Raw genomic sequence first — 9,991 nt, 5'->3', positions numbered from 1 at the left:
TTTTTTTGTATTATTATTTCCTAAGCGCTCTTCTGACATATAATAACATATACTAAAATTATTATTATTTTATTATTATTATTTTTTGTACAACATAATAAGACCTCCGGTCACCTTGTTACCTTTGACCTTTTGCCCGTGACGCATGACGTAGTTGCCTCTCGCGCAGTGAGATAAGGCAGCTAACTGGAGCTCAACGAAGCGAACGTTCCAGATTACAGAACTGTTTTTGGTGAATTAAAAAAAAAAAAACTTTTTTGGCGAATCAATCAGCCAAATTTTATTTGTATAGCAAATTTCAGCAGCAAGGCATTTCAAAGTGCTTCACATAATTAAAATAAAAACAGCATGTGACATTGAACAGTGAGAAAGAGAAAGAGATTTTGAAAAAGATTAAAAAAGATAAAAACATTAAAACCCGCACCCCTTTTAGGACTGCAGTTAAATGTAGTTTAACTGTCGTTTAACTGGGGCTCTAACCCTCTGGGACTTTAGTCAAAAACACCGTTTGACAAGGACTCCAACCCCTAGGTTTTTAGTTGGAACGCTGTCAACTGGGACTCTAAGTTTAAAGTCTAAGACTTTAGTTAAACGTCATTTAACAAGGATTCTCACATCCCTAGATATAGATTCGTTGAACTGGGACATTTGAACGTATCGTTTCTGCTTCAGCACGGAGTAGCAGTTTAAGCAGAGAGGTAATGAAATACAACAAACACTGACAGGCCTCTGCGTCTGCCTTTCTCTGAAGAACTAGTGAGCGGAAGGAGACAACCAGGTGAGGAAAAACTGTTCTTATCTATTGATTCAGTATTTTTATCATGCAGACATTAGGCTATTGTTGTTGTGCTATTAGCTAGCTGCTAGCTAACGCCTTTGCTAGCAAAGTAAGATAACTAAAAAGCTTCTTCCCTGTATCGTTAATGATAGCAGTCATTCTTCCTCCAAGGGACATGGGGAATTTTTTATTCAATACTATGGGCGCGGCTCCATAGTATTGAATAAATTAAGGAAAGGAGGATTTTTATTTTTAATTAAATCTTCAAATAAAACAAAACTAAATTTAACAAAATAGAAAATAAAATAAAAAAACTGAATCTAATATGGAAAAATTATCCTGGTTACAAAAACAAGGTCAATATCTCATGAAGATAACAGATTGTTACTGCAAATGGAGCTTGAGATTCTGATGTTTTCAGATAGAAAAAGTTCCAGCAGCTAGTGTCTAAAGATAAAGCATTATCACAACAAAAAACAAAATATTTCTAGATGAGATTATTATTATTATACAAATAATTATCTGATCTCAGTAGAAAAGCTTATTAGCAGCTAAACACTCAAGGTCTTGTTATCTCTAAGTAAATACATTATGTCAATACAAACATGGGGATTTTGCCAAATTTAGAATGAAAATAGTTCTTGCAGATAATCATGTTCACTATGTTATCTTGAGAGAACTAGGCCATTATGTCCAAAGGCTCTCAGGGCCTTATTATCTTGAAATAAAGAAAGTCTGGATATAGATATCAGAAATGTTCTGAAGATTAACAGGAAATGTGAAAACTTGCCTTAATTTCTGTACAACCACCCACCCAAAAATACCTCATTGTTTTTTTGACTTGAAAAGATAATTTCTTCTTTGAATGATCTTATTCCCAGACACACTCAGACTAGAGCTGATATATTGTAAGCGTTATTGGCTCTAAAGATAAACTCTGCACTCTAATTCTGACTATTACAGCCTGAATCATTTCTATTTTTATTCACCATCTTCACACACAATAAGTGGGAACATTGGTCAATTTGAAAAAGTGTTAATGCCAAACACAAACCATCAACTTTATTTTGAATTCAGGTTAAAGACGAGTAAAAAAAACAAACTAGAAGAAGTTCATATATAGCCATTCCTTCCACCTGGTTTACAGATTACATCAGGTGTGAGGCTGTAATATTCCCATGTGTTCAGTTATCGAGCTACATCAGCTGACCTCAGGTTTTTGATCTTCTTTTCTTCGTGTTGTTTTAATCTAGTCCTCTTGGTTATTGCTAAAGATGGGACCTGTAAGGTAAATTCCTGCATAGAACTATCGGTCACATTTTTTTTTCTGAACCCAGAATATGTATTTTTTTCTGTCACAAGCAACATTATAAGTTTCCTTACTTTTTTTCGAAAAAAAGAAAGAAAAACATTGCTATAAAAAGCAGCTGTGGTGATTTTAAATAACATTTTATGTAAATGAGGTCATCCACTTTTAAGATGATATAATTTTTGTAGTTAAGTCACAAATAAAGTTCAAAGAAATGCTGAAATTAGTTCATTTTTCCAGAAAGTGCACAGTTTTTACATTTCTATGTTTCTGTGATTTTGTGTAAATGCTTCTTCAAAGTGAACTTTTCATTTCAACACTGTTAGCTGAAAATTGCTATTTTCTTTTGGGGTTTCTTGTCTATCATAACGATTAACTCTTTGATTCATCTACCTTTTACTTTCTAGATGGAAAAAAAAGAGTTGTTGATGCCTGCAGAGCACTCAAACACAACTTTTGTTTCATTTTGTGATTTTTAAATGTGGTTTTAAATATAAAAAAAAAAGTCTTGTATGACTAATATTTCCAAAAATGTGTCAGTCTACTGAGTGCATGCACCTGCGTCCACCTATAGCACTCGTCCACTGTATCTTTTACTTAGATTTCTTTTCATACTAATTTATTTCAGTTTTAAAATGACTTACCTTTGACAGTTAAAAAAATAAAAGCTAGTGCTCATTAATGTTTTTAAAACTGAACTCATCCAGTGAAGGGATCATCCCGGAAAGCAAATTTTAAAGTGAAAACTGGGCTGTATTTTTTTTTTTTTTTTTGCAACAGAGATCTTTCAGTTTGAGAGTTCACATTGTGAACTTGGATTACAGTGAAGAGTAAACAGATGCAGATTAACATTTATTAACTGAAAAACTTTGGTCCAAAAATGCTTTAGGGATGGACTGAAATTCTGCAGGATGAGCAGCAGAAGACAAATACGGAGTTATTTTATCTGATAAAATGTCCTCCTGCTGAACATATGTTTGAAGCCAAACAAAAGGACTAAAAGGTCAGAATATTAACCTTTTGGAGTTGTGGTTGGGAAACGCAACAGATCTCAACCCCACTGGGAACCTAAATATTGACTCTTCACGTGAATGTGATATATTTGCTTACTTCCAAAAAAAACCTGGAAAAACTCCTCTAAAAAGTCAAAAATTGTTGAATCTACAAAACAGATTATATGCTATTTCCCCCCAATTTAACCAGATTGACTATATGATCTTTTAACATTTTCAGTCAATGTATTAAAATAATGAAGAATAGAATATAAAAGATATTAAATTTAAGAAACAATTTAACAGTGTTTGTCTGTTGAGCAATTATAATTGTGTCATCATCACTGAGTCCTTTAAAAAAAGGACTCAGTTAACACATTTAATAAATACTACATGAAGTTAATTATGTACATAATAAAATACTATTCAAAGCTAGACAGTCAAGCTATATAAACATAAAACTATGCAGGTAATGAAATGCTATTAAAAATAAGAAGCAGTGCTATGCAACAAGCAAATCTATAACTTAAAAAGACACTATTCAGAAATTAACTGCATTAGTACTAAGGTCAATGCTGTCATTGTACAGAAAGGAAAATTTGTCAATTTCCTAACTGGTGATTAGTAAAGTATATTCATTCATTCATTCATTCATTCATTCATTCATCCATTTATCACAATATTATCAGAATATTTTTTGAGTCCCAAACTAAATTAGATTAAGAGAGCAAACAGAGAAATGTAAAGCAAATTGAAAAGAATTCTCCACTGTATTTTGATGTTGAACGGCGCCCTCTTCTGGCAGAAACGCAGATCGATTGAACGCCAGAGGGACTGGAAGGAAGCAGATGGAGGCCCAGTGAGTTGCCAGGTTTGACATAAACCCCAAAACACAATGTGATCAAACATTTAAAAGAAAAAGAAAGATACGGAAATACCGGTGTGTAGAATTAGGCTGTTATTAGAAATGATAAAACAAACAAACTTAAAAATGCGAGAACCCAGTCGTTAACGTCGTAAATAGAAGCTCACCTCATCTCCAGATTTGGGCGAACTATTTAGCCATACATGGCGCCCCTCACAAACTAGGCACTCTGCAGCTGAATCGTCCAGCTTCTGTGCAGCTTTTGTTCAGCGGACGTTGAACCAGGCATCAAGCAGGCATCAACCACGCATTACACGGACATTAAACGAAATAAACGCATACACAAATGTAAAGCTAACCTTGTTTGGTGAGGTCGGTGAGTATGAAGAGCACACAAACCGCTAACAGCTGCTGCTAAACACCGCTAAGCTAACGAGCTAACAATGTACATGTGATAAACTCGCTCAGAAAAAAAAATCTGTTTACAAAGCCAAACACTAGTGACGACGTGAAGCTTTTTTTTTTTCACATTTACTAGCTATGGCTTTGTTCTTCTCTGGCATGTTTATTGTTTTCTACGTGTTATAATAGTTGCCCTGTTTATCCTGGTTAGGGTGTTGAAACACAAGCTGTTGTGGTCTTGTAGCATTTCAGAGAAAGCTTATATTTAACAATAGAAGGATTTAAACTGGGTTCTCTTTACCCCCATTTTGGTTTGCTCTTATATTAGTATATATAGTGACATGTGGTTCGTACATTTGGTGCAAAGCTAATTATTCGTTATTAGTTGAACATATAAAGAGCAACTGCAGTTGAGTTCCAGGACATTTATTCAGCTCAGAAAGAAAATAGGACACAAACATTAGAAAATAAATATATGAGAAATATCCACCTTTGCATGTTATGGTGAGATATTGACTGCCATATGTCCAGAATGAGATGTATCAATGAATCTCTCTTTTATCCAGCCTATTAAAGTTTTAATGGAATCTAAAACTGAAAATAAAGGATTCTAGTTCGGTCTGCTCACAAACATTGCTATGTTGCTTTGAGTCTTATGTCCTGATACTTTGATTTCTTCCATAGTCCACCCATATGTCTCCTTACAATCTGAACATTTTGTTTACTGATGCTCTTCCATATTTCTGAGCAAGCTAACTGGGAATGGTAACGTCTTTGATCATACTTTGTTTAATTACCTGCTTGAGGGAGATGCTTTCAGCGTTCACCTCTCATCCGTCAACAAATCATTCTCCAGCAGCTCATTAACTTATACAAGCACTTTTCTGACTGTAGATGTGTTGGATTGCCATTTATTACACAAAAGTGATTTTTTTTTTAACACGTTTTTGCCGAAAAGCAAAACATCTGACTCAACATCCTCCATTGTTTCATTTATGTTTTACCAGTGTTATCATTGGCTTACAGCAAGTATTTCAGATTGCCCTTTTTTTTCTTCTTGTTTTTTAAGTTTTGTCTACTTTCTAATTATTGTTTCAGCCTGTTTTATGTGGTTTGGTGTTGACGCAAGTGGTCCCAACCTGTGTTTTACTGCTGAGCCCTAACCAGACCTCGACTGTTTTTACAGCACTGAGTTTCAACTCCCAGTCCTATTGTTGACTCTCCCGAGGGATCCTGCTGTGACGGAAGTCCTGATTGATCCTCCTCCTTTTAGGCAAATAGCAGCCAGGGGCTTCTAATTACATCACATACACCCTTATCATCTTATTAAAAGGAATTCCTGAAGATTTATGTAAACTCTGTTATTAAGACTAAGCAGAGGAAGGAAGACTGAAGGTCAGTTGAACTGAAGCCATTAGGCTCTTGATAATAATGTGGGATTTTATGCGCATGGTGTCTTGATTAACGTCACCAATCGGATGCAGAGCGCACATGCGAAATAAAAGTCAACTGCCAAGGTAAATTAAATGTTCAAAGGTACAACTGAATCTGCGCAAGTTATATCAAATATTTGCCTGAGAGATTATATCACAATATTTGCTTTGGGAAATCATTAACACATTCTTATTCTAGTCTTTTATCTTATCTTTTATCATATCTACCCATACTATTAAATATTTTTGCACAATGGTGCTGAAATTAGCTGCCTGTAGCAGCACCTTTCCCCAAAGGATATCTGTTAAAGTGAGACCACATCTACTAGCTTTTTTATTAAATTTATTTTGGCACATCACCATTTTTGTATCACTGTGTGCAGCGTGAGTGGCACTCTCTTACCAGCAGCAAGGGAGAATCTGCAAGCACCTGTATTTTTACAATCAACATGCATGGTGGTTCAGTGCAAACACAGAAGCAATATTTTTCTAAATCCTAGATAGACTTGTAAAAACGACTAGTTACACTTATGAGGCCAAACTGTGTCGTCAGGAAAGCACTTCCTCTTCAGACGCTTTTTCTGCTTCCAGTTGTTGAATGCAGGAAGATGCCGTCTACAGTGCTACCCACTGTTTAAAATAAGAACTACAGCGCTTCATCTATGGCTCAATAATAGTATTAATGCCAAGAGGGCGTTCTGCTCACCGAATTGTCTCGCGTCCATTTCTTAACGAAACCATATATAACGCTTTAATCTGATTTTCTTTGTGTCTCCTTTACACATTCAACCAGTTGGACACAAACCTTGCAGTATTAGTAGGTGTGCTAGATGTTCTGTGATGCGAGTCTGTGTTTTGTTTGTACGTTTTACAATAGTCGGTTCTGCAGATTTAAGTTAAACATGTGACGCTTACTGTGCTGTTGCAGTTCAACATGATAAATCTCTGCAGCCTTCATGCTGCTTGTTTAAAGGATTAGCCAGAAAACAAGTGTTTAGAGTGAGGATCAGGTGGGGGCTTAGACCATTAAAAACACAAAGTAGGAAAAGAGGACTTAGCAGTGTTGATGCTAAGTCTTTTTCTTTCCAGGCATAAAGGTCGGCAGAGGCTTTGACAGGCTGTGCAGGAAAGAAGAATGACTTGTTTGACCTGTAACCAACTCATGGAGAACTCTGTGTGTTTCACATTTCTGGTGATGTTTTTCATTACTGGGTTGTCAAAAACCTCTCAGGCCACAAGGAAATGATCTTTACTCACACAAATCTTTTGTTTTATGTGGACACTGGTGTGTGTTCGGGAAATCACATAGTTGTATATCGTGCAGAGTGCAGTGTAAATCTGAAAAACAAATTTCTGAGTCATTTCTGTTTTATAGGAAGTTGAGTCTAGGTTAACTATTCAGTTTGTTTGTTGGGTCAGGGGATGATATTATGGAGCAACATGCCAAATTGTTATGCTTAAAGGCTGAATTAGATTTGATGTTTCATGCATCTACAGTAGCAAGGCTGTGCCCAGAGTGCAGCACGAATTTAACTTCTTATGACAAAATGAAGTAAGGAGGGGTATAATCCTGGATCATTGTGGGACTCCTCCCTTCCTTCCTGTTGGCACAGTGGAAGAAATACTCCCGACTGTATTCAAAGCCTGTAAAGTAATGCTGTTTTCTTCAGAAGGTGGATGTCAAATATTGAGATTGGTTTACAGATTGTCAAATTTGGATCACTTTCCAGGTTTAATCCACTCAACCTTGAAACCAATCGACACTTGATTAGATTTCGAAGAATGTCTTGGCGAGCTTCATCTTAAAAGATGGAGGTAATGTTGTTGAGATGCAGGGTCAGGCGTTTCCTAGCTGATACTAATTTCTACTTTTTGAGGTATGATATCATGATCTTCAGCTTTTATGAACTGTGAGTTTGAATTTGGTAAAAGATGTGCGGTGGGTTCTACAGCAGACCTATTAGCTTTTATTCTGACATAAAATTCCAGAAATAAAACTTAGCAATTTGTGAATTTACTAACTTTTGTCAAACATTTTCTGTTTGTGGATTGGTAGTTCTTAGTTTTGTTGCATAAGTATGGGGGTGGGATATTACTACTATTTGATACATATTTTCTTTTTTATAGATTTTGGACTATGGATCAAGTGAATGTTGGTCAATTCAAATCTCTGGATGAGTGAATTGTACAGCTCTAGTTTCATTTCTTCTGTCTCAGATACTAATCAACACTTGATTCAGTTTCCTAAAATCTACTTTCTTCACATGCTAGAAATATAATTTTTCTATAAAGTGTCACATGCTATAACTTGTGTGTTTATTAGGCTTTTGTTCTTAGACTCATTTATCTTTCTTTTCAGGTAAAAAAAAAAAAAAGAAGAAAGAATCCAGAAAAACACCAGCAGCCATCCCTCTCACTTCTACTGCCGTCTTCCCACCGTCGTCTCCTCTTCCTCCGACTGCTCCAGTTCCCAACATGGCAACTGTGTTTGTTCTCCGGCCGTGTCGCTGAGCCGCCGCCGCTCTGGACCGCCACCATGGAGAAAAAACGCAGAAAGAAATTAATCTAGCTGCCCAGGCTATTTGCAAAATGGACTCATTTTTGGAGCTGTGGACTTGAAAATGCTCCGTCTCGGCCTCTGATATGATAACACAGTTCGTGCTACTTTCTTTACGAGCCAAAATGGTTCTATTCTTGTTGCTGGCATCCACACTTTTGGGAACGCTGGCAGGCCTTTTGCCTGTGGTGGGGATGCAGTCAGAACGGGAGGCAAAACCCAGATCTGACTGTCAGCCCCCCAACTTGCAGCCCCTGCTCTCGCCAGCCGGGTCAAACTGCTCCCAGTTGACCCTGAAACTGGAGTTTTCTTCTGAGGTGGTAGAACACGGTAGGAAACGGTTTTCATTGACTGCTTTATGTGAAAAAATGCAACCTATCTACGTATATATATATAATATATATAAAATCTTTCATTTAAAAGATAAAATGAAAATCTTTCAACTGCATGATTATCCAAAATTATGATACAAGTGGGCAAAACTACATTTAATGTGTTGTAAAACTTTGCAAAGAATGCACAGGAACACTGATTCCTTTCCTGTCCTCTAACCTACTGTCCACTCTGTGTCTCTGCAGAGTACATCGTAGCGTTTACAGGGTACTTCTCAGCCAAGGCCCGCAGCCTGTACATCAGCAGTGCCTTGCGGGGAGCTGGAGACAAAAAGCTCGAGTGGCACATCGTTCCCAGAGAGAACCCGGCTTCAGACTTTCCCAGCGACTTCGAGCTGGTCCACATCAAGCAAGCTTCGTCCAGCAGCCTGCTGACCTTAGAGGATCACCCTTACATCAAGAGGGTGACGCCGCAACGCAAAGTTTTCCGATCCCTCAAGTATATTCCCTGTAAGTCGTACAGTAGGGTGTCATTGTGCAGGGATAAGAATCAGTTTAGTTTTTTTTTTTTTTTTTTTCAGGGTTGACACGACTGTCTGAGAAATCCAAAACTTTGAACAGATACAGGAAACAGTTCAGCTGCTTCTCTTCACAGACTGGCTTTGTTTGCTCTGTGAGACGGTGCATTTCTGTCCTCATAGAGTGTGGGGTGCTGCAGCAGGTGATTGTGTATCCTGATGCAAAGTGCCAGAGCAGCTTGGGGGTTGCTGAAGGGTCTCAGCTTGTGTTGAAGGGTGATGGGAAGTAGGACACAGAACGTCTGTTAGCTCTCTTTGGGTGGGAGTAGGTGAGTCAGAGAAGGGTAGGAGGGGTACGCCCTGAGCCTGGCACTGGATGAAAGACTTCAGTGTGCCACCAGCTTGCTTATTAACATGCTGTGTCACTATGGGTGGTGTGAGTTTCTGGAGAAAGTTTGCAGTGGATTTTAAACTCATAAGTAACCATGGTACTGCTACTCTAGTTTAAGTGACAAAGATTAAAAAGGTATAAGGTTAAAGGGTGTTTTTTTTTTTTTTTTTGAAGGTTCAAAGCAAATACAAGTAAAACTTTAATCTGCTTCCCAAATCATGCAGAAACACATTCCTTTATGAGCTCAACGATATTTCAGAGGTGTCATTGTGAATAAACCAGAGAGGTAAGAAGATGGAAACGCAGTCATAGCTTAGAGAATTATCTTTACTATTACTATTTTTAGTATCTGCCATTTATTGATCCCACAGTGCCTTGTACTCAACTCAGCCACATTGAGTTGAATACTAACAC

At 37.2% G+C, this 9,991-nt stretch overlaps 1 protein-coding gene across 1 annotated transcript in view; it reads left to right on the top strand.

Moving 5' to 3' along the window:
• Positions 1 to 4,137: 4,137 nt before the first annotated feature.
• The window catches only part of mbtps1 (membrane-bound transcription factor peptidase, site 1), a 37,907-nt gene continuing 32,053 nt past the window's right edge, over positions 4,138 to 9,991 (top strand). The window contains exons 1-3 of the mRNA XM_015056085.1: positions 4,138 to 4,320; positions 8,139 to 8,666; positions 8,915 to 9,178. Coding sequence (XP_014911571.1) covers positions 8,423 to 8,666; positions 8,915 to 9,178 — 508 coding nt within the window. The 5' untranslated portion in view covers positions 4,138 to 4,320; positions 8,139 to 8,422. The remainder of the gene's footprint in view (positions 4,321 to 8,138; positions 8,667 to 8,914; positions 9,179 to 9,991) is intronic.

Source organism: Poecilia latipinna, unplaced genomic scaffold (genome assembly GCF_001443285.1).
Source record: "Poecilia latipinna isolate Pla-1442-1.1 unplaced genomic scaffold, P_latipinna-1.0 Scaffold1353, whole genome shotgun sequence".
NCBI lineage: Eukaryota > Metazoa > Chordata > Actinopteri > Cyprinodontiformes > Poeciliidae > Poecilia > Poecilia latipinna.
This window is presented reverse-complemented; position numbering and strand designations above follow the sequence as displayed.